At 43.3% G+C, this 23,533-nt stretch overlaps 2 protein-coding genes across 2 annotated transcripts; both read right to left on the reverse strand.

The window, feature by feature from the left end:
• Positions 1-514: 514 nt before the first annotated feature.
• On the reverse strand, positions 515-8,505 carry si:ch1073-13h15.3 (inactive all-trans-retinol 13,14-reductase). The gene is made up of 11 exons (XM_049015463.1): positions 8,285-8,505; positions 6,453-6,635; positions 5,131-5,372; positions 4,336-4,531; positions 4,037-4,234; positions 3,662-3,781; positions 3,096-3,234; positions 2,723-2,832; positions 2,290-2,456; positions 1,970-2,129; positions 515-1,683 (listed from the first exon to the last, which is right to left on the reverse strand). Exons 1-11 carry the CDS (start codon positions 8,439-8,441, stop codon positions 1,526-1,528), a joined length of 1,830 nt encoding a protein of 609 aa, XP_048871420.1. The 5' UTR covers positions 8,442-8,505; the 3' UTR covers positions 515-1,525.
• Positions 8,506-9,530: 1,025 nt separating this feature from the next.
• Positions 9,531-11,474, reverse strand: gngt2b (guanine nucleotide binding protein (G protein), gamma transducing activity polypeptide 2b). The gene is made up of 2 exons (XM_049015462.1): positions 11,391-11,474; positions 9,531-9,918 (listed from the first exon to the last, which is right to left on the reverse strand). The coding sequence occupies exons 1-2, from the start codon at positions 11,472-11,474 to the stop codon at positions 9,793-9,795; spliced, it is 210 nt and encodes a 69-aa protein (XP_048871419.1). The 3' UTR covers positions 9,531-9,792.
• Between the last annotated feature and the right edge of the window lie 12,059 nt (positions 11,475-23,533).

Raw genomic sequence — 23,533 nt, forward strand, 5'->3', positions numbered from 1 at the left:
ATGCTTTTATTAACATTGGGAGATGTTGAAGTATTTAGCAATGGCGTGTACCGTCTTGGTCATTTTGGTCAATACACAGAGTTAACTATGAAGCAAAAATGTCGATCCGAGTCAAAAGAAAACAGCTGGTGATATGATCCTAGCTTGGCTCCTCCCACTCACATTCTCCCAGAATGCCTTAGGGCACCTCGCCCCATTCTCAATTCTGTAAATCTGTTCGAAGTTCCCTCATCACCGTGGCCCCTTGATCACCTTGAGAAAGAGAACCGCTGTGTTTTCTTTTGCGTACCTTCCTGAAGCGATGTTGAAACAAGGGCGGATCATGCACCTAGCTTAAGAAACTTCCCTAAACACCAAGCAAACATAGTCTGCCTCACTGAGGTGTGCAGACTGAGTCTTGTGTTAAAGGCCCTCTGTGTGTCATTGATATAAAGGTCTCTGCTCAGTAGACGAGCACTAGGGACAAACCATTAATCACAATAAAGCAGCATATCCATTTTTCAGTAATGCAAGGGACATTTATTTATGGCAGAATTTCAACATTTTTTTAAAGCTCTACATAAACGTGTAGAGGCTAATCCTTAATTGCTAGAGATGGGCAGTAATTCACAAAGCTAAATATTTGCAGGATGCTTTGATGCCACAAAATAAACACGTGTCTCATCAACTGATGTCATTTTGAACAGTGACAAATTAACTCTGGTGTGGGGGTGAAGTAGCCCACTCAAGTGTACAAATGCAGAATCCTTTGCATAGCACCTTATTCAAACCGCCATTGAGAACATCAGTAAAGGTTATGCAGATGATCATCCTATTTCAATACAAATTTATTTAAGGAAACTGTGTCACAGTCTGCTATTTTAATTCATGTTGTTTTTTTTCTCACATAATACTTAGTCGTGGGGTTTCCTCCGGTTTCCCTCCACAGTCCAAAAACATGCTGAGGCTAATTGGAGTTGCTAAATTGCCCGTAGGTGTGCGTGTGAGAGTGAATGGTGTGTGAGTGTGCCCTGTGATGGGCTGGCCCCCCATCCTGGGTTGTTCCCTGCCTTGTGCCCATTGCTTCCGGGATAGGCTCTGGACCCCCCACGACCCAATAGGATAAGCGGTTTGGAAAATGGATGGATGGATGGATGGATGGATGGATGGATTAAAGATAATATCAAGAGACGGTTATTCACAGTTTATGCATGTTCTCCTAAAGAACGTGAATAATTTTCTATTTTCTTTTCCATCTATTCATACATCTTCTAACTACTTCCTGATTGGGGTCATGGGGGCCTGGAGCCTATCCAAGGCAGCATAGCAGGGAGTGAGGCTGGGGTACACCCTGGAAGGGATGCCAGTCCACCACACACACACACACGCACACACACACCATGGGGAGCTTTGAAGATGGGAAGTATTTTTGTTTATTGAAAGTCATGCCTTCACATCTGGTCCATTTGTGTGTAATTTTGAAAGCCCTGCAAAGTCATGTGGAGTAAAGGGGGCGGGGGGGGGCTGCAGATATAGGGGCCTGAGGTTACTCCTGCTTCTTGGTTAGCTTGGCACTCGTCTGCTTCTTCAGCTTCTTCTTGAGGAAAAGGAGGTCGATGTAGATGATGTGGTCGAGAACCGTGGAAGCGCAGAGGAGCCCCCCATGCAAGGCCCCCGCAATCCCGCAGCTGAACACGTCCTGACCTGAGAACACGGTCTGATATGTCAGCACTGGCCCTGCCCACTCACAGCACTGCCTACACTGCACAGTGCAGAAAGGGAGCCCAACACCATTCGGGGGGGGGTGTCAAACAGCTGCATGGATACTGATATTAATGAATGACAGTTATATCCATTTTACATCCCCACCTATGAACTTTGCTTACATATGTAATTGATGTTTAATTTATATGTATTTCCTTCCTATATATATTGATTCTGGGGTCTGAAGGGGAGAAACGCATCCTCTAAATGCAGCCACACATCCTACCTGAGATGAAGAGGTTCTTCACTGGTGTGGAGCACTTGTTCCTGGCTATGGCCTCAGGGTGGAACCTGTCCAGGTTCTGCTCGGCTGAATACATGGCCCCACGTGAAGCACCCAGGTAATGCATGTTGGTGAGGGGTGTGGCCGCTTCCAGGAACACCAACTGGAGGAGTCGGGGATTAACACTGGGGTGTTTCTGTACCCCCACACTAAGCCAAAATCATGTCCTCCTCAACTGTGGAGTACACGGCTCCTCTTTCACAGTTGTCTTTTCTTATCTTTCCCCCGACCCATTAGTGCGACTCCCATGCCTTCTGACGTACCTTATCCCTCAGCTTGGGAAAGTGCTCACAAGCCCAGTCGAACAGCGTGTTTGCATATCTCATTTTGTAAGCCTCGTACTCACTCCCTCTTCGCTTCACGCCAGTGTCCGTCCACTCCTCAAACCACTCATAATTCACCATGGTCAGGAGAGTCATCCATGATTTCCCTGAGGGCAGAACATCGGACAACTACATATGGACCAGGCAGAAAGATAATGAGCACATGCAAGCATTGCTGAGCCTGGGCGCCAGGGCAGATATCCTGGTATTGCTGAAATAGTGTTTTTGCACTATAATGATTTAGCTGCTATGATCTGCAGAGATCCTGAAAATTAACCAAGTGTGACTGTTGGTGCTTATACAATTTTATTTGAACACTTGCAACAGCATGCAAATAATTTGGCAAATGTAGTAGGAAGCAGGGGCCCTATACCTGGGTGGCGGACTTTGGCAGTGGGGTCTTTGGCTGAAGGGAATGTTATGAACATCATGGGAATGTTATCAGGCGCCTCCTCCTTGCTCAGACTAAAGAAACAATCCATCCTGCAAACAGATTTTTTTTGCTTCTTTTAGCTAAACAAAATTCTGCAAGACCCTTAAACAGAGGGGATCAGACACAGAACAGATTGTAAGCGGGAGAAGAACAAGGATTCCTGCATCTTTGTGTAATACTTCTGATCATCACTTTTTAAGTGGCTGAGGCCTTGATTCAAATTGTTGGCCAATGTCACCATCTGCTGGAAATTCCATGCAACTACAAAATAAATGCAACCGTCGCCGTCTGGAAGGTTTGCTCCAATACTAACATATCGTCCATGTCGTTGGTTTTGTAGAGCCAGGAGTTGGTTGACACAATTCCCAGTTCTTCTTGTGTGGCATCAAAGCCAGCAAAGACTAAGAAGCTCCCCCTACCATGTTTCATCATATTGAGGCGCTCTTGAATTTCTGTCAGGGGAAAAAATGTTCTTCATTGTTTTACAACTGCCAAAGGCTCCTGCCAAAATATGTGCTATATTTCCAGAAACGGTGGGAATCCACTGAAGACTGTTTTGAATTATCTTGCAAGAATGTCTGTTCTTGTCTGACATGGCAAGCATGTAATTCGTTCAATGTAATGTAAGGCATCAGATAGTACAACAGCAAGGCTGTAACACATCAATGCAGGAATGATATTTATTTAAAGGGCGCTGATGCCAGCAGGCAACAAAAAATGTAGCATATCTGAACTCGTAACTAAATGAAATCCAAGAATGACATTTACTGTTGTATTCTTCAATGCTTCTTCTCCAGTAGTGGAGTTAAGCTTCTCCTCTATTTCAGATACACACAGGCAGCAGATAGATTATGTTGCAAAAAGAAGTGTCTACCTTACCTGGCTTGGCCTGAATCTCTGGTGGGAGGAGCTTCTGGTAGGTGGTGAACACACCTGCATTGGAGATGACGACAGGTGCCAGCACCTTCACCTCCTCTGTGCCTCTCTTTACCGTCACACCTAGAAATGGCGGGGCTTAGTTAGGGGTCAGACTTCTTATATTTGAGGCCTCCTCCACACAGTTTTCCATCCTTAACATCAAGTTTAGGGAAATGCCAAGATAACAGTCTTATTTAGAGGTCAAAGGTAATATAGGGTTCAAAGTTCCTCCCATCATAATCCGCAAGACAAAGTTCCTGAAAAGATCTCTTAACCTTCACAATATCGTGTAACAGTCCAAGACTAAAATTCCTGTAACTAATGACCTTTGCTTACCATATGCTCTTTCCTTTTCATCCACCAGGATGCAACAGACGGGGGCTCTAACCAATACGTTTCCCCCAGCTTTCTGAATGACGGGTATGATGTGGAAAGGGATCTCACTGGCCCCTCCCTTCGGGTAATAAGCCCCGCGCTTGTAGTGATGGAGCAGCAGAGCATTGATGACGGTGCTGGAATCCTTTGGGGGAACACCTGAGAGACAAGATCTGGCCATGAAGAGCCAGAGCACTAAACAGGACCAGGTGCACTGGAGCTCAGAGGCAGGAGACCGATGGACAAGGTCCTCAGATTACCGTAGAAGAAGTAGGAGAAGATTAGATGCAGATCCTTGTTGCTGGTCAGGCGGTTGTTCATAAGCGTCGCACTTGTGCTGGCCCATTTGAAGATGGGGGAAAAGAGGTGAGCAATGCGGGACTTGAGCAGGAACAACGCCAACCAGAGCGGGATCAGCTTGAGGGCTGCTAGATAGTGCGTCTTCTTAGCCGAGACCTCGTGTAAGGCAAGAAAATACTGATTATATATTGATATCGAATATGTTGGACATACAGGGTATCCACTCAGCTTCCATAAACCGTTATTCAGTGTAGGGTTCCAATGAGCCTGGAGTTTATCACAAGAAGTACAGGCCACATCACAGAGTCCACGCACACAAGGGCAATTTAAAAACAGCAGGTCACCTACCTGTGCAAAGAAACTGCATTATCCCACAGGGAGACCCACAGGGATGCAGGAAGACATAACAAATCAAGCCCCCAACCCTTACAATTTCCATATAGGGAAGTATCAGACACATAGCAAAATAAAGATACTACTTCACTTTAGGCTAAAGTTACTGACAACCAATAGACTTGCCAGATCAGTGTCCCTGAAGGTTTTTTCACTGAAACATCTCCTGGTATCAGTGTGATATGTGCCTTATCTTCTAGCAAAGGATGAAGAACATGTTTTTTAATGCATACATATTACTTTTCACTTATTTACTATTTTTCATGGAGGGAAGATATGCTACCTACGAATAAGACTGGAGACTGGAGAAGCACTAAAGTAGTTCTGGAAAATATACATTAACTCTAAATATATAATTCTACCTTCATTATTTTGAAGAAGGCGTCAATGGCTTGAGTGTCATTGGGAAACTGCTGTTTTAAATGTTCTGCCATTTCCGTTTTGCCTGTGTGAATGTGGTAGATGCGGCGTTCATCACCGCCACCAATGACAATGGTGTCGAAGTGCTGGTCCAGCTTGATGAACTCCACCTGTCCTTCAGTGATCTGGTCCAAAGCAACGCGGAACAGACTGTTCTCGTGCAGCTGACCAATGTAGTGGAGACCTGTAGGATCCAGAAGTCATCCATCCATCCAGGTGTGCCACTAGAGATTTTGGGCCCCATGAAGGCATATTATATTGGGCCTCCAACCGAGACCAATCAAATTATATTCCAAATTTTTTTAGGGACGCTTGGAATTGTCCTAACTTTCCTCCCTTTATGACGCTCCTGCATCAATCCATTCACCCATCCATGTTTGAGCCAGTACTGGTTCACAGAGACTCAGAAATGAATGGTGTGCGAGTGAATGGTGTGTGAGTGTGAATGGTGTGTGCTGTATTGTGTGTGTGAGTGTATGGTGTGAGTGTGTGAATGGTGGGTTAGTGAATGGTGTGTGACTGTATTGTGTGTGTGTGTGTGTGTGTGTGTGTGTGTATATGATGTGTGAGTATGAATGGTGTGTGACTGTATTGTGTGAATGTGTGAATGGTGTATGAGTAAATGGTGTGAGTGTGTGAATGGTGTATGAGTATATGGTGTGTGTGAGTGACTGGTGTGTGAGTGTGAGTGGTGTGTGAGTGAGTGGTGTGTGAGTGAATGGTGTGTGAGTGAATGGTGTGTGAGTGTATGGTGTGTGTGAGTGACTGGTGTGTGAGTGTGAGTGGTGTGTGAGTGAATGGTGTATGAGTGAATGGTGTGTGAGTGAATGGTGTGTGAGTGTGGCCTACAATGGGTTGGCGCCCCATCCTGGGTTGCTCCCTGCCTTGCGCCCATAGCCTCTGGAATAGGCTCCAGACCCCCCGCGACCCTGAACAGGACAAGCAGTTACAGAATTTGGATGTATGGATGGATGGATTATATGTTAAAAGAAATCGTGTATGACTGCTTATATTTGGCTTCTTGCACTCCGTGGAGCACATCCCACACATAACTCATTACCCAGACACCACATGGAAATTTCAAACAGGTTATAAAAATGCAGATGCTTTCCTCACAGTGGGGAAACTGGCACAAGGTTCTGGAATGACAGGCCAAGCTGTTGCTTGGTTAGAGGATATCAGATTCCTTCTGCATTATTGGCTGCAGTAAATGTAAACAGGGTGGTGCCTGGTTGCCATGGGCGATTGCTTAAAACCTTCTTACCAACATCAAACTCAAAGCCCTTCTCGATGTATGAGTGGCAGCAGCCTCCTGCTTGGTCATGTTGCTCCAGGACTAGGACCCGCTTGCCAACCTTGGCCAATATTGCCGCTGCCGTCAGCCCCCCAATGCCACTGCCAATCACAATAGCATCCAGGTCCTTTGGCACTTTATCGACACTGAACCCTGCGTAAAACACCATTACGAGACAGCAGACAGCTTGGTGAGTGAGGACACGGATTTGAAACCCGAAGGTCGAACTTAAATGTACCTGTACTCTCGAGAAAGCTAAATAACCTAAACTAATTCTTGGTATTAAATTGTATCAGGCAACTTATCTCAAAACGTGTGCAAATCTTAAATTCAGCAATCACTGAATTTCGAAGACTGTTCTTATAATAACCATTAAACCCAGGCCATTATATACTGCTGCCATAAATGCTCTTTATGAAAGGGCTGACCTACTGATCAGTCATTTTCGTCATAATCTAATTAAGATATACAAGAGCTATAGCCTAGTGGCTGGTTGTTCATTTACTCCTTGAATAATTAGTGCAATAAATTCAATCTAAGCTGCAAAATAGGTGACCGGCCCACCAATCAACTCTATCATCAAAAATCAGTAAATATTTAATATACAGCTCTGGAAAGAAATTAAGAGACCACTTAAGAAAATCTGCTTTTTAAAATCCTGGTTTAATCCTGGTTCTGCTGGCAGAAGGCTACACTGCGACAGGCTGCCTCCAGGATAAAAGTTTCTAAAAGAGCAGCACACAAGAACAAGGTGAAGCAGGAGACACTGGCAATAACCAAAAACCAGGCAGGCAGAGGGCAGAAGCAACTTTCTAATGGTAGAGATGACTTAACTTATCCAACAGTTTCTCATGAATGGGAGGATGACATGAAATCACCTTCAGCAGGAATGGGGAACATTAAGATTAATTCAGGTGTGAAGTGCACTGCTAGGACAGTGTGTATCAGGCTGCTAGAACCAGGACTGAAGTCCAGTAAAGCACAGAAAAAGCTCTTCATTAATGAGAAACAGAGAAGAACCAGTTTGCAAAAAAATATGTATTTCTTATTTTCTTATTCAGATGCACCCCCATACATTGAGAAAAGAATGAAACAAAAAATGTTGCTGTAGTCTCCTAATTTTTTCCAGAGCTGCCTGTGATCACTGGTTGCTGAACTTCTTTCCCAATTACGTGTATTATTTGGCCTGCACTGTTTTTTCCACCCTAGTAACCTGTAAGTAACCACTAAATGCTGCAAATCTCTTTCAGATTCTTCAATAAATCCGAGCTATTGACTGTTTTACAGTTTCTCTATTTAAATATACTTTTGAATAGTCCTATGCCTGTAATAGGAAAAGCAGTTAATTACATACAGATGAAAGTCTGCTATTTTTATGATTAAGAGTGTCCCAGTGTCTGCAGAGGTATTGCTGCTGCCTCACAGTTTCGTGTCTGAATCCAGACCCAGCCCTGCAAGGATGTGAATGTATCCCAGCTTTCCTCCAGGATACCTTGGATCCCTGCTACACTAGTGCTGGATCATTGCATCACATGTAATATAAGAACAGCATAATATAAACCTGTATTGCACAAATGTGCTTGCAGCATCCTCTATAATTTTACAATAGAGAAAAAAAAATCATTATTATGAAATTCGTTTATGGGGTGTATGTATGTGTGTGTGTGTTCAGAGTGTATATATGTATGTGTGTTTGTATATTTTGAGATCAGGATCACCCATTTATTTGGAAAGAAATGAGAGAAATCAATGAAAACAGCAGCTTTGAAGAAATAAGCATGCAGCAATGTCCGCAAACCCACCTTGCTTAAGCACTTTGTCTCTCTCCTTCTGGTCATGCACGCGTTTTCCCCGCGGTCTCACTGATTCAGCAGAGAAGGGACTGCGCTTGCCAAAAAGAAACCTGTAAATCCCACAGGAACAGGCCGCAACTCCCAGCAGAAGAATAAGGAGCCACATTGTCACTGTGTTACGGCTCAGAAACTAACTTTGAATTTAACAAGGAGAACAAGAGGAAAACAGGATATCTGGGAACGGTACAGTACAAAGCAGCTGATTTTATTGGCGAATGCCAAAGGTCTGAGTGTAGCAATCAAGATTTTTTTGTGCAACGAAAGTCTTTATGAGTGGCAATACAGAGACAGTAATTAGGAAATTGCTTGCTATCTGCAAAAAAAAAAAAAAACTCATATCTTGTTCCAACCTTCAGCTCTATCAGTTACTTGTTTGAAAAAAAATCCGTTCACTCTTGTGGTGAGACGGAGCTAAATTAACTCTGAATCCCAGGAGATTATTTTATTTTACTGCTGTCTGCTTTTCCAGTCATACCCTGGGAGAAAGACAACAGCATAACAGGAACAGGAACTTTTGGGAGATCCTCAGATTTCACTACAGATGGAGAAAGTTGTAGAACTGTATCTGTTTTCATTTAAAGGGCCGGTGGATTATTTTTGGTATAACTGTCTGCTGCAGTACTGTTACGGACTAGTCACATTTTCCGTTCTTGGCCATTCAGTTGCTAAACCAAATAGCTGAAAGTTATAACAGATTTTGTCTGTCAGTTTTGTATTTGAGTTCTCGTCCTTGTAGGTTTCATGTCTTGCATCCCTGCCCCTCCCGTTCTCTCCCTCTAACGAGCCACACCTGTTGCTCAAATGTCTTGCATCTTGTTTCAGCTGCATCTCATCTGCTCCCTCATTAGTTGTGTATAAGAGTGTCTCCCAGTCCTGTGCTCTGCAGTCTGCTCCAGTGGTTTCTCCTTTTGCTTAATCCCATGCGGTCTATGTTTGTTTGCCTTGTTCCTTTTTAATAAACCCCTCATTTTTTGCCCTCATACCTGCTTCTGCCTCCTTTGAATTTGGAACGTGACACTAGACATTATTCACCACAAAGAACTGAATCACACAGCTTCCATGCTTTTCAAAGCAACTTTATTTACAGGCAGACAACATTAATTTATCACTGGAAAGCCAGGGGTGTCAAAGCTCTCTGCACTGATAAGAGTGTGAGTACAAGGACAGGACTCTGTTACTAAGGTGTAAAAAGTGGGTGGGGCTGCACTAGGAATAAACCACTGCAGCTGGATGGGATTTTGAGACATGGCATAGTGTTGCTGGGGTCTTGCTGTCTTCAGTGTCCTGAAGGTAGAACCATTTTTCCAAAATTGCTACTCTGCTTCAATCCAGTCGTGCTATATCCAGTTTGGGTGAAAATAGATTTAACCTGGAACAGCTCACTCACAGCTATGTATATCTTTATTTATATATCAGATAGTTCTCTGTTTTCCGTGGGTTGTCCCCCGTCAGACTCGCTAGGTTATCACACAGCCTCCCTTCTCCTTGTAAGGGTTCTTATCCTCAGGCACGCCTTTCACCAGGGGGTCTTCTCCAACGTGCGCCTCAACCCAGTCTGCCAGCTCCTTGGCTGTCGTTGAAATCTGTGTGTGAAATATAGACAAGAAGAACTGGATAAGCGAAGAGCCTCTCAAGCAGAGCCAAGACCTCACTGTGCATCATTGTCATTGTCAGACACCTACTAAGTTTAATTGTTGTTTATTTTCATATGACTGACAATGAGCAAAACTGAAGGATATGTTTAGAAATGTTTGGTGAAAGGAGCAATATCCTTGTGAATCTTTCTGTATTACAGCTATATATATCAGCACTTCTTTCATATATGTGACATTATCTTTATTCCAAATAAAGTATATCTCTCACACATACCCTGCAAATACACTTTATGGACAAAAGCATTGGCACACCTGGCCATGACACTTCCAGGATCCTTTATGACATTACATTCTAAATCCATAGGCATCAATATGGATTTTAGAACTGATGTTGGATCTGAAGGCTTTGCTCGCAACCTCCATTTTAGGTAATCCCAAAGGTGTTTGATGGGGTTGAGGTCAGGGCTCTGTGGGCCAGTCAAGTTCTTCCGCACCAAACTCACCCGACCATGTCTTAATGGACCTTGCTTTGTGCACTGGGGCACAGACATGCTGGAACAGAAAAGGGCCTTCCTCAAACGCCCACAAGTTGGAAGCATAGAATTGTCCAAAATATCTTGGTATGCTGAAGCATTAAGAGTTTCCTTTTACTGGAACTAAGGGGCGTAGCCCAACTCATTAAAAAACAACCCCACACCATTATCCCTCCTCCACCAAACTTCACACTTGGAACAACGCAGTCAGGCAGGTAACGTTCTCCTGGCATCTGCCAAACCCAGACTCATCCATCAGACTGCCAGACAGAGAGGTGTGATTCGTCACTGCACAGAACACATTTCCACGGCTCCAGGGTCCAGTGGCGGCGTGCTTTACACCACTACATCTGATACTTGGCATTGCGCTTGGTGATGTGAGGCTTGCATGTAGCTGCTCGGCCATGGAAGCCCATTCCATGAAGCAGCCATGCACACAGTTTTGTGCTGGGGTTAATGCCAGAGGAACTCTGCAGTTACATCAACAAAGCACTGTCAGCTTTTATGCACTGTGTGCCTCAGCGAGCTCACTCTGTTACTTTACGTGGTCTGACACTTTGTGGCTAACTTAATGTTACTCCTAAACACTGCCACTTTGCAATAATACCACTTACTGTTGACCATGGAATATCTAGCTGGGAAGAAGTTTCACAAACTGACTTATTGCACAGGTGGTATCCTATGACAGTATCACGCTTGAATTCAATGAACTCTTCAGAATGACCCATTCTTTCACATATATTTGTAACCCTGACTGCATGGTTAGGTGTTTGACTTTATACACCTGTAGTAATGGGTCCGCATGATATACTTGAATTCAACGATTAAGGGGTGTGTCCCAATATTTTTGTCCATGTAATATATATTCTGAACAAGTAGGTGGCAGTAGAGAGGTGCCCCACTTGGCTGCTTACAAGACGGTCTCACCGGCATCCTCTCGTTTTTCACCTCCTTCTGGAGCTGCTCGAGCTCCATCTTGAGGATCTCCTTATCAGACATGTCCCGCGCCATGCTGCCATGATCAGTAGCAGCAAGAGAGGACAGGAAGAGAGAGTCAGTGGCAGATAGTGATGGGAATAACGGCTCTTTGAAGGGAGCTGGATTTTATGGCTCCATTCCTTTCCAAGAGCCATTCAAAAAAAAAGCACACGAAAGCACACATGGAAAAGTGAAGTATGAAGGAGGCTTCAGACATCCCAATATATATATATATATATATATATATATATATATATATATATATATATATATATATATATATATATAAATAATATCATTTCTCATGTGTAGATTAGGGTTAGCAGCACTAAATTGCTCATACTGCCTGGCCTGCATTGTAAACATTGTGCAACGTGAAGCTATATCCCTCTGCTTTGTCGGTGCATTTGACACTTTGAATTTGCTCTCTGTAGGAAATGTGTTATGTAAATAAAGTTACCCTGCCTTGAACGCAACTCATGCAAAACTTAATATTAGAAAACTTTTTATTGGCACAATAAACAAGTACAAAGAACTTTTGTGCAAAACAGATTTTAGTGCAAGTCAGATAATTATCTGGATGGTGTGTTTACAAACAGCTGACAAATCGTGCTCTTTCTGTCTTTATGTAAATCAACGTTACTGTACATTTTTTTAGGACTTGTGTTACATAGGGAATATATAGTTCTTTCATGTATGACCATTAGCCAGCTTCCTACTTATTTCTTGTGACTGGCTGGTTCTCACTAAGAACATAAGAAATTTACAAATAAGAGGAGGCCATTCAGCCCATCAAGCTCGTTTGGGGAAAACTTAACTAATATCTCAGAGTTGTTAAAATCTGATCTAGCTCTGATTTAAAGAACCCAGGGTTTTAGCTTGCGCTACACTAGCAGGAAGACTATCCCATACTCTAACTACACGTTGCGTAAAGAAGTGCTTCTTTAAATTCATTTTTAAATATTCTCCTGCTAATTTCCACTTATGGCCACAAGATCTAGTGTTTAAACTAATATTGAAATAACCATCTGGCTTATTTCCAGACCAGCATCCAGGCCAGTTGGAATCTTATATACCTGGATCATGTCCCCCCTTAATCTCCTTTGCTCCAGGCTAAACAGATTCAGCTCAGCTAACCTCTCCTCATAAGACATTCCTCTAAGACCAGGAATCATTCTCGCAGCCCTATGTTGCACCTTTAGTTATTAACGTCTAAACTATAGTACACGTAATTTAATAATGCATTTTCAGCTAGTTCTCAACTGTTGTTTGATTATGTATGGAGAAGAGCTTATGGTCATGACTCCACAGTCATGGGTCACAGACTACGCTACATTAGAACTTACTGCTAAGTCCTGGGTGCTATAAAAGCATTAGAAAAAGATTTCCACAAATCTATGCATAAACTGATGCATATGCATTACAGAGTTTGTATTGGTGCTTTTTACCACGCATCAAAAGCATTTTGGCTGGGAATGCTTTCAAATACACACATCTACTATGAGTTATATAATTATTCAGTTTTTGCAGAAGAATTTAGCCTGAAGTATTGCAGATAGTGCAGGGTACAAGGCTGGGGTCCACCCTTTAATCACAGCACATTCCCTTTGTAACAAAGGCCCTAAAAAATTTACAGATAGTTAAAGATGCTGAAACTCAGATAATTTCCTTGCTTGCTGAGGACAGACCTTTCAGGATGCATCAGTGCTTATGCAAATGGCTCGGTCTGGCTGTCACCTCCCTATTCTTCTGAGGTTCTCTTGTTTTCACAAAAGTAGAATGCTTAATGTCTGCTTCTCCATCTGCAACTCGTCAGGCTGGTTTGGCCCCATACCAAGGCCTGCCTTCACTGGACTAAGAGGGACTGGCCAATCGTTTTTTTTGGGCTGGTAGGCCGGCAACCATCAGTTCCACACTCATGTTTTAATCAATAACTCCTGAGATACATTTGCAGAAAATGACATTCAAATAAATTCCTTTGGTAAGTTTTTGTTCCACTAGAAACAGGAGGTTCATCCAACCTGTCTCACAATGACAAATGCACGGAGAAAACAGAAAAATCTGCAATTCATTTTGCAGGGTTTAAGTTAACATCCACGTGTAAGCAAGCGCTTCTGTATTCTTTTAACATGTGGTCCATTTTCCAAAATTCAGCTCACACAAGAGGCCGAGAGGAGGGGTTTGGAGCACAGAAATGTCATCAGCTGCGCACTGGGGTGGGTGGTGGGAGGTATGAAAGCCTGTCATGTGGTTTTCATGACATGAAAAACACTAAAATATTGTATTACTTATTTCTCATGTTTGAAATGAAAAAAATCCCAGTCAAACGTAGTTATTTTCCAAAGCTTCTCTGGTTTAGACATGAGAGAAAAACAAAGGATCCTTATATATATATGTGTGTGTGTGTGTGTGTGCGTGTGTGTGTGTGTGTGTGTGCGTGTGTGTGTGTGTGTGTGCGTGTGCGTGTGTGTGTGTGTGTGTGTGTGTGTGTGTGTGTGTGTGTGCGTGTGTGTGTGTGTGTGTGTGTGCGTGTGCGTGTGCGTGTGTGTGTGTGTCTGTATGTATGTATATATACAGTACTGTGCAAAAGTCTTAGGTACTCAAAAGAAATATTTCACGCTATTTATCTGGGTAGTAAGTGCACATTTTCTTAAAACAAAATAGTATAATTTAACATAAGAACATGTGAAAATTACGAGTAACACAATAAAAACTGTAAAAAAAGTAAAAATGTCTTCTGTTCTCAAAAAAGTTACTGGTATCTACTTGGATGCTAGATGAACACCACCTCAGTTCCCAAACTTCTCCTCAGGGGCAGCTGAACCATTCTATGTATTTATTAAATTTCACCCCCAGCTCGCTTAATTAATTAACTTAATTAGTTAAAAAAGTGAACGAGATAATTGAATAGATATATGAGGTGGGCTAGTGCTCAGGTCACAAAACACACGGGTGTGTTGTATGGTTGCTGGAAATAACAGGGTTATTTTAGCAGAGGGTTTGAAATGGCGAAGCTGACACACTTTGCCAGGCGTAACAGCACAGTTTTACACCAACATGACAGTTATTTAAACATATTTTTGGCTGCCTAAGACTTTTGCACAGTACTGTATATATATATATATATATATACACACACACAAGGACAACACTTCATCAAAGGTGGAAAAGACTCACCTATCAGATGGAGGTATTCAGGGCCAATCCCTGCTCTAGAGCTGCATCAACCGACAACAGAGAGAGCTCTGTGTTTGTTCCTCTTATCTTGTATCTTGTGACACCTCAGACCCCGGTTTGGGGAGAGAGCAGAACAGGACTGGGGTGACAAGATAGATCAAGTGATGTCACCAATCCCCCTCATTGGATTAAAGAAGCAGGCTGATTAACCTAATGTCAATGGTCATCCATGAAAGAACAGTGACCTTGGAAAGAAAGGAAGGGAGCTCCAAGGAGAGGGATTATCACCTAGGCAGAGTTGATGCACAGCCTGTCATCCTCCTCAGCTGCTGTGTTTATGTTGGGTATTGCCCAGGTAGCTCAGAAGCACAGCCTGTCCTCTATCTTTTAATGCAGGTAGAGCAGAGGCACAGCCTGCCCTCATCCTGTGATGCAGGTAGAGCAGAGGCGTAGCTGCACAGCCTTCTCTCAATCTTTTAATGCAGGTAGCACAGAGGCACAGCCTGCCCTCATCCTGTGATGCAGGTAGAGCAGAGGCATAGCTGCACAGCCTTCTCTCAATCTTTTAATGCAGGTAGCACAGAGGCACAGCCTGCCCTCATCCTGTGATGCAGGTAGAGCAGAGGCACAGTCAGCTCTCATCCTGTGATGCAAGTAGAGCAGAGGCATAGCTGCACAGCCTTCTCTCAATCTTTTAATGCAGGTAGCACAGAGGCACAGCCTACCCTCATCCTGTGATGCAGGTAGAGCAGAGGCATAACCACACAGCCTGCCCTCATCCTGTGATGCAGGTAGAGCAGAGGCATAGTCAGCCCTCATCCTGTGACGCAGGTAGAGCAGAGGCACAGTCAGCCCTCATCCTGAGATGTGGGTAGAGCAGAGGCATAGTCAGCCCTCATCCTGTGATGCAGGTAGAGCAGAGGCACAGTCAGCCCTCATCCTGTTATGCAGGTAGGGCAGAGGCACAGTCAACCCTCATCCTGTGATGCAGGTAGAGCAGAGGCATAGTCAGCCCTCATCCTGTGATGCAGGTAGAGCAGAGGCACAGTCAGCCCTCATCCTGAGATGTGGGTAGTGCAGAGGCACAGCCTGCCCTCATCCTGTTATGCAGGTAGAGCAGAGGCACAGTCAACCCTCATCCTGTGATGCAGGTAGAGCAAAGGCACAGTCAACCCTCTTCCTGAGATGCGGGTAGAACAGCCGTCCACGTGATGTAACAGAATATCTGACTCATCAGACCAGGCCACCTTCTTCCATTACTCCATGGTCCAGTTATGACTCTCGTTATAGGCGCTTTTGGCGGGGGACGGGTCAGCTTGCTCATTCTTCCTGCTTTCAACACATAAACTTCAAAAACTAACTCTTCCTTTGCATAATATATCCCTGACAGATGCCATTGCAATGAGATAATCAGTGTTATTTACTTCACCTGTCAGTGGTATCCATGTTATGGCAGATTGGTGTGATAATTCATTTCAGATGTTCCAGCAATTTACAATGTATAGTAAGCATTGCCTTTCTCGAGGGTATTGCTGGATCCAACTCAGCCAAAATGTGACAAACTCCAATCATAGTATCGCTACTCAAGTAAAATGTATAATAGCCAAACCATACCACCTGGAATCATCATTTCCGCATGAACAACATAGCAGCCAAGGCCTGTATTTACAAGTAAAAGGTTGAAATACGCTGTCTGGAATTTCCATCCATTTTCCCTGAACTTATTGTGAAACACTCCAATTTCCTCAGGAAGAGGAAGGACGGGCAGGCATGAAATTGATGACTTCTCCTACATATGTGCTTAGCTTTTCACAAGAATAACATCTGAAGTTTGGGCAGTCATCTATCAGTATTTACATCACCAAACGATTGAGAATGGCATACATTTACTACTCACTGAAAGTGAACGCTCAAGCAATGGACAGTACAAGACCGACACCAGAATCACCCATCAGCATAAATCAACATTTATCTCTATGCACCCAAAACCGTGACATGGTTGTTTGGTCAGCCTAAGAATTTGGTCTTTTTAAGAATTGTAGCAATTACATTTTTAATAGTTTTTGTAGGTTATCAACAAAATACAATACAAAGAATTTCGATTTACCTTATTGACATTTATTTATCAAAGTCATTTTCAAGCACATAAGGAAACATTAAAATAATATAAGTTGATTGTATCATGTCTATAGTGATTTTGTCTGCATGCAATAGTAAATACAAACAGAAATAATGTTGACTGGGAAAAGAAACAACAATCTTTTTTGTATTTCAGTAGTTAAACATGGCATACAAATGAAGGTGGAGATTTTGGAAGGCCAGCCGTGGTACAGAAGCCTCTGTTGTGTTTTGAAGTTTTTGCCACATCCCATCTCTACACTTTAAATGAGAACATCCAGGAGATCAGTATATCCAAGGGCAATCTCCTTCTAGCCTTCAAGTCACCAGTTAAGCTTATTTGAAGATCTGCACCATCTTTATCTGCTCAGGATTAATGTCATTCTTGATTTGGTTAGGAAGTGGCTTGCAGCTACCATGATGTGACTTCGGGGAGAAAAGATTCGTCAAAGAAGCAATGACCCCCCCCCCCACCACCAGCCCAAAAACACTGATCTTATAAATTAACTATGATGAATTCAGGATAATTTAATAAGGATTAGAAAGGGCAGTTAACACACAGCTAAAGCAATGTCCTCCAAAAGACTTAAACTGATCAGGATTAAATATGTGGTTTGCTTTAAATCGCCTAAGAGAACATGGTCATTTGCTTCTATGAAGTGTCCTTTGTAGCAGACAGCATGGTGGTGCGCTGGTTAGCAGTGGTTAACAGTGTTACCTGCCTCTCATGGGACCAGTGTTTAAGTCTCCAGCATGACGCCATATGCGTGGAGTTTGCGTGTTTTCTCGGAGTTGCGCTGGGGTTTCCTCAGGCTACTCCAGAGCTTTTCCCCATGTTCCAAAAGACACTGATTGGAAGATACCAAATTGCCCTGCGATGGGTTGGTACCCCATCCTGCCTTGTGCCCCTAAGCTCTGGGAAAGGCAGGTAGTTTCAGAACATGGATGGATGGAGTTTTCCTTAAGGGTCGCTGAATTCGTACCTTTAGATTTCTTTATGCTTTGACTCCAGCTCTTACAAAGACGTTGGTTCCCAGTTGACATCCTCACAATTCGGAACATCCCAAATGCACCATTCACTATTGTTCATTCTTTTCATTGTTTCTTTTCATTCCAATAGTTGAAATTATTAGTTTGTTCATTTAAATGTAACTTTCTTATTTATAGTCATCCATCCATCCATCCATTTTCCAATCTGCTCAACCTACTGGGTCGCGGGGGGTCCGGAGCCTATCCTGGAAGCAATAGCCACGAGGCAGGGAACAACCCAGGATGGGGGGCCAGCCCATCGCAGGGCACACTCACACACCATTCACTCACACATGCACACCTATGGACAATTTAGCAACTCCAATTTGCCTCAGCACGTTTGTGGGGGAAAACCGGAGTACCCGGAGGAAACCTCACGACGACACGGAGAGAACATGCAAACTCCGCACACATGTGACCCAGGCGGAGACTCGAACCCAGGTCCTAGAGGTGTGAGGCAACAGTGTTAACCACTGCTCAACCATGCCGCCCCCTTGAAGTATACAGAAATTGCTAAATGAAAAAAAAAACGTTCCATTTTTTTAAGTTTTCTTGAAATTGCAACCCGGAAACAGAATGTGTTTTAATGATAATTAAGTAACATTGGGTAACAAAGTTTAAAACCACCAGGCCACTATTGTCATATTGCACACTAATCTGCTTCTTTACATAATTAGGTCAAGTCGTTTAAGTAAATCAGCTTGCAAGGAATCAGGAGGAAGTATTAGCAATACTGCTGAAGTAATTTATTGGGTTACAGATAAAGGATTATTGTAGATTGTGTCTCCACCTAGTGGAGATTGGTAAATCAGCATCTTCCATGAAAAGTGATTAAGTTCTAGAAATATTTCAAGGGGGATGGTGGAGATCAAATTTTTGTAGGGGGGGGGGGGTTACTGTTACATATTTTGTGATTTACCATGGATTTTCTAGGGAAAAATCAACCAGTTGCTCCAATGGTCATTGAAAAGCATCTGCAGAGGGATTTGAACTCACGCCTCTCTTCAGAGACCAAAACAGACACATATTTCAAATCCAGCACTGTAGACCGCTCAGCTATTTCCATAAACACCCAACCCAAAGCCAGAATTAACTTAAAGGGTTTAGGGTACTGATTTAACCTAAAGGATAAGGTCAGCATCAACCTGTTGGCTAAAAACTCCTGCAGTCATTGAAAAGCATCAGAGACCAGAATCCTTAATTTGCCAAAATACTTACCTCGAATCTGGCACCACAGACAAGTCAGCCATTCCAGTCAGGGAGCAAAAAGATCTTCCCTTTCCCAAACCTACAGTGAGTGGGCAGTAATCGGTCAGAAGTGGGATTTGAACCCACACGACTCTACAAAGACCAGAATGCCCATTACTTGGGAAAGTTGCTTATCTTGAGTCTGGTGCCTTTGACCTCTCGTCCATTTAAACAAAGGCTTAATGTGCCCCATCTCATATTCCCTTCGCCATTCCCAATTCTACAGTGAGTGAAAACAAAATAACAAATGGGGTTAACCTTAAGGACTAGGACTTGGTTAAACGCTGCTGTAGTGATTGAAGAACTTTTGTCGGAAGTGGGATTCGAACCCACGCATTACTTCGGAGAACAGAATATCCCTTACTTTGGAAGGCCGTTTATGTTGAGTCGGGCGAATGAGACCACAACCCCACAGCACTCACACCTCCCCCCAATATCCACTACGACTAATCACACAGTGGCACAGCACACAGCACTCTTATATACAGCACGCTTATGCAGCAGGGAGAGGATGTCAGTTAACATAGGAGAGGACAAAACCGAAGGGTGACCTGCAAAGGTCCCCCCTACATAAACCTAACCCCCCAAACAAACATGTAATAATAAAAATAACAACAATAATAATATTATTATTATTAATAATAATAATAATAATGATAATAATAATAATAATAATAATAATAATAATAATAATAATAATAATAATAATAATAGGGGGCGGCATGGTGGTGCAGTGGTTAGCACTGTCGCCTCACACCTCTGGGACCCGGGTTCGAGTTTCCGCCTGGGTCACATGTGTGCGGAGTTTGCATGTTCTCCCCGTGTCGTCGTGGGGTTTCCTCCGGGTACTCCGGTTTCCCCCCACAGTCCAAAAACATGCTGAGGCTAATTGGAGTTGCTAAATTGCCCGTAGGTGTGCATGTGTGAGTGAATGGTGTGTGAGTGTGCCCTGCGATGGGCTGGCCCCCCATCCTGGGTTGTTCCCTGCCTCGTGCCCATTGATTCCGGGGTAGGCTCCGGATCCCCCGCGACCCAATAGGATAAGTGGTTTGGAAAATGGATGGATGGATGGATAATAATAAGAAGAAGAAGAAACAAGAATGAAAAAAGAAACTAAAGACTCAGTCCTGGGCCGGCACACTCCCCTCGTCCGGCCCACAAAAACAACAAAAAAATAAAATAAAAATAAAAGAAACAAAACAAAACTTAACTATCCCTTTTCAGCAATGCCGCTACCCTCCAGCCGCGTCCACCTCCTCCCGGAGCTCTCTCGGTCCCGTGGGAGATAACGGGAGCATCATATGCTACTGCTAACGTTTCGTGTTGTGTTCAGGCTCTTAAATAACATATACTGTCATTCTGATTTCTTTAGATAAACATTGATTTCATTTATATTGTTACTGATTTATCGAGCAAGGAGAGAATTTCTCTCTTTGGGGATCAATAGAGTGTTGTTATTATAACGTCTAAAACGTATGATGGTCTGTCGATAAATCTATAACAATATCAATGAAGTCAATGTTTATCTAAAGAAATCAGAATTCAGGAAAAGCCAGGGGCCGGACCGAGTGTAGGGGGCGTGGCCAGAGACAGCCTGCTGACTGTTCCAAATCATGGGTGCATGTTACAAGTCCGGAACATATTTTAACTTAGTACTAACTTAGCATCATATTTGATCTGATTCGACTGAATATCCCAGGTTTCCATCTCTCATGCATCTGGTGTGACGTGTGACGTCAGACTCTCAGGCTGGCGCAAAGAAATCTTACGGGAATTGAACGTCTCACTCCGGTCAGCTGACCAAAGTTGGTAACCTTGGTATTGTGTGTAGGAGATTCGGTATAACTATAATTTCGTTCTCCATTTACATGCTTCTTTAAGTGTTATGTAGTTTTGCCTGAAACGCAAAAATAAAACAAAGCAATTAAAGCCAAGCAGTTGCTCAAATTCTGCTGTAGCGATTGAAGAACTTTTGTCGGAAGCTGGATTCGAACCCACGCCTTACTTCGGAGAACAGAATACCCCTTAATTTGAAAGGCCATTTTCGCTGCGCAGGAGGCTTTAGACCGCTCGGCCATGGGGCAGTTTCTAGTTGAACCCTAAGGAGTAGGTTAAGTCCAGCCTTGGCTTCCAAGCTGACGTTTTTCTACATATGTGCTCGTGTATCATGGACAGTAAGAGGGGGCAGGCAAGGAGAGAATATCTCTCTCTCTTTGGGGATCAATAGAGTGTTGTTATTATAACGTCTAAAACGTATGATGGTCTGTCGATAAATCTATAACAATATCAATGAAGTCAATGTTTATCTAAAGAAATCAGAATTCAGGAAAAGCCAGGGGCCGGACCGAGTGTAGGGGGCGTGGCCAGAGACAGCCTGCTGACTGTTCCAAATCATGGGTGCATGTTACAAGTCCGGAACATATTTTAACTTAGTACTAACTTAGCATCATATTTGATCTGATTCGACTGAATATCCCAGGTTTCCATCTCTCATGCATCTGGTGTGACGTGTGACGTCAGACTCTCAGGCTGGCGCAAAGAAATCTTACGGGAATTGAACGTCTCACTCCGGTCAGCTGACCAAAGTTGGTAACCTTGGTATTGTGTGTAGGAGATTCGGTATAACTATAATTTCGTTCTCCATTTACATGCTTCTTTAAGTGTTATGTAGTTTTGCCTGAAACGCAAAAATAAAACAAAGCAATTAAAGCCAAGCAGTTGCTCAAATTCTGCTGTAGCGATTGAAGAACTTTTGTCGGAAGCTGGATTCGAACCCACGCCTTACTTCGGAGAACAGAATACCCCTTAATTTGAAAGGCCATTTTCGCTGCGCAGGAGGCTTTAGACCGCTCGGCCATGGGGCAGTTTCTAGTTGAACCCTAAGGAGTAGGTTAAGTCCAGCCTTGGCTTCCAAGCTGACGTTTTTCTACATATGTGCTCGTGTATCATGGACAGTAAGAGGGGGCAGGCAAGGAGAGAATATCTCTCTCTCTTTGGGGATCAATAGAGTGTTGTTATTATAACGTCTAAAACGTATGATGGTCTGTCGATAAATCTATAACAATATCAATGAAGTCAATGTTTATCTAAAGAAATCAGAATTCAGGAAAAGCCAGGGGCCGGACCGAGTGTAGGGGGCGTGGCCAGAGACAGCCTGCTGACTGTTCCAAATCATGGGTGCATGTTACAAGTCCGGAACATATTTTAACTTAGTACTAACTTAGCATCATATTTGATCTGATTCGACTGAATATCCCAGGTTTCCATCTCTCATGCATCTGGTGTGACGTGTGACGTCAGACTCTCAGGCTGGCGCAAAGAAATCTTACGGGAATTGAACGTCTCACTCCGGTCAGCTGACCAAAGTTGGTAACCTTGGTATTGTGTGTAGGAGATTCGGTATAACTATAATTTCGTTCTCCATTTACATGCTTCTTTAAGTGTTATGTAGTTTTGCCTGAAACGCAAAAATAAAACAAAGCAATTAAAGCCAAGCAGTTGCTCAAATTCTGCTGTAGCGATTGAAGAACTTTTGTCGGAAGCTGGATTCGAACCCACGCCTTACTTCGGAGAACAGAATACCCCTTAATTTGAAAGGCCATTTTCGCTGCGCAGGAGGCTTTAGACCGCTCGGCCATGGGGCAGTTTCTAGTTGAACCCTAAGGAGTAGGTTAAGTCCAGCCTTGGCTTCCAAGCTGACGTTTTTCTACATATGTGCTCGTGTATCATGGACAGTAAGAGGGGGCAGGCAAGGAGAGAATATCTCTCTCTCTTTGGGGATCAATAGAGTGTTGTTATTATAACGTCTAAAACGTATGATGGTCTGTCGATAAATCTATAACAATATCAATGAAGTCAATGTTTATCTAAAGAAATCAGAATTCAGGAAAAGCCAGGGGCCGGACCGAGTGTAGGGGGCGTGGCCAGAGACAGCCTGCTGACTGTTCCAAATCATGGGTGCATGTTACAAGTCCGGAACATATTTTAACTTAGTACTAACTTAGCATCATATTTGATCTGATTCGACTGAATATCCCAGGTTTCCATCTCTCATGCATCTGGTGTGACGTGTGACGTCAGACTCTCAGGCTGGCGCAAAGAAATCTTACGGGAATTGAACGTCTCACTCCGGTCAGCTGACCAAAGTTGGTAACCTTGGTATTGTGTGTAGGAGATTCGGTATAACTATAATTTCGTTCTCCATTTACATGCTTCTTTAAGTGTTATGTAGTTTTGCCTGAAACGCAAAAATAAAACAAAGCAATTAAAGCCAAGCAGTTGCTCAAATTCTGCTGTAGCGATTGAAGAACTTTTGTCGGAAGCTGGATTCGAACCCACGCCTTACTTCGGAGAACAGAATACCCCTTAATTTGAAAGGCCATTTTCGCTGCGCAGGAGGCTTTAGACCGCTCGGCCATGGGGCAGTTTCTAGTTGAACCCTAAGGAGTAGGTTAAGTCCAGCCTTGGCTTCCAAGCTGACGTTTTTCTACATATGTGCTCGTGTATCATGGACAGTAAGA

The sequence above is a fragment of the Brienomyrus brachyistius genome, chromosome 5 (assembly GCF_023856365.1).
Source record: "Brienomyrus brachyistius isolate T26 chromosome 5, BBRACH_0.4, whole genome shotgun sequence".
In the NCBI taxonomy this organism is placed as follows: Eukaryota; Metazoa; Chordata; class Actinopteri; order Osteoglossiformes; family Mormyridae; genus Brienomyrus; species Brienomyrus brachyistius.

What these genes read in the sequence shown, in the direction of transcription:
- si:ch1073-13h15.3 (XM_049015463.1), bottom strand. Translation starts at nt 8,441, where the DNA reads ATGTGGCTCCTTATTCTTCTGCTGGGAGTTGCGGCCTGTTCCTGTGGG. An exon ending in CTTCTCCTACTTCTTCTACG is followed by an intron (nt 4,235 to 4,335) that starts GTAATCTGAGGA and finishes CTTGTCTCTCAG; the next exon opens with GTGTTCCCCCAAAGGATTCC. An exon ending in TGCCAAAGTCCGCCACCCAG is followed by an intron (nt 2,457 to 2,722) that starts GTATAGGGCCCC and finishes TTCTGCCCTCAG; the next exon opens with GGAAATCATGGATGACTCTC.
- gngt2b (XM_049015462.1), bottom strand. Translation starts at nt 11,474, where the DNA reads ATGGCGCGGGACATGTCTGATAAGGAGATCCTCAAGATGGAGCTCGAG. An exon ending in TGAAAAACGAGAGGATGCCG is followed by an intron (nt 9,919 to 11,390) that starts GTGAGACCGTCT and finishes TTTCACACACAG; the next exon opens with ATTTCAACGACAGCCAAGGA.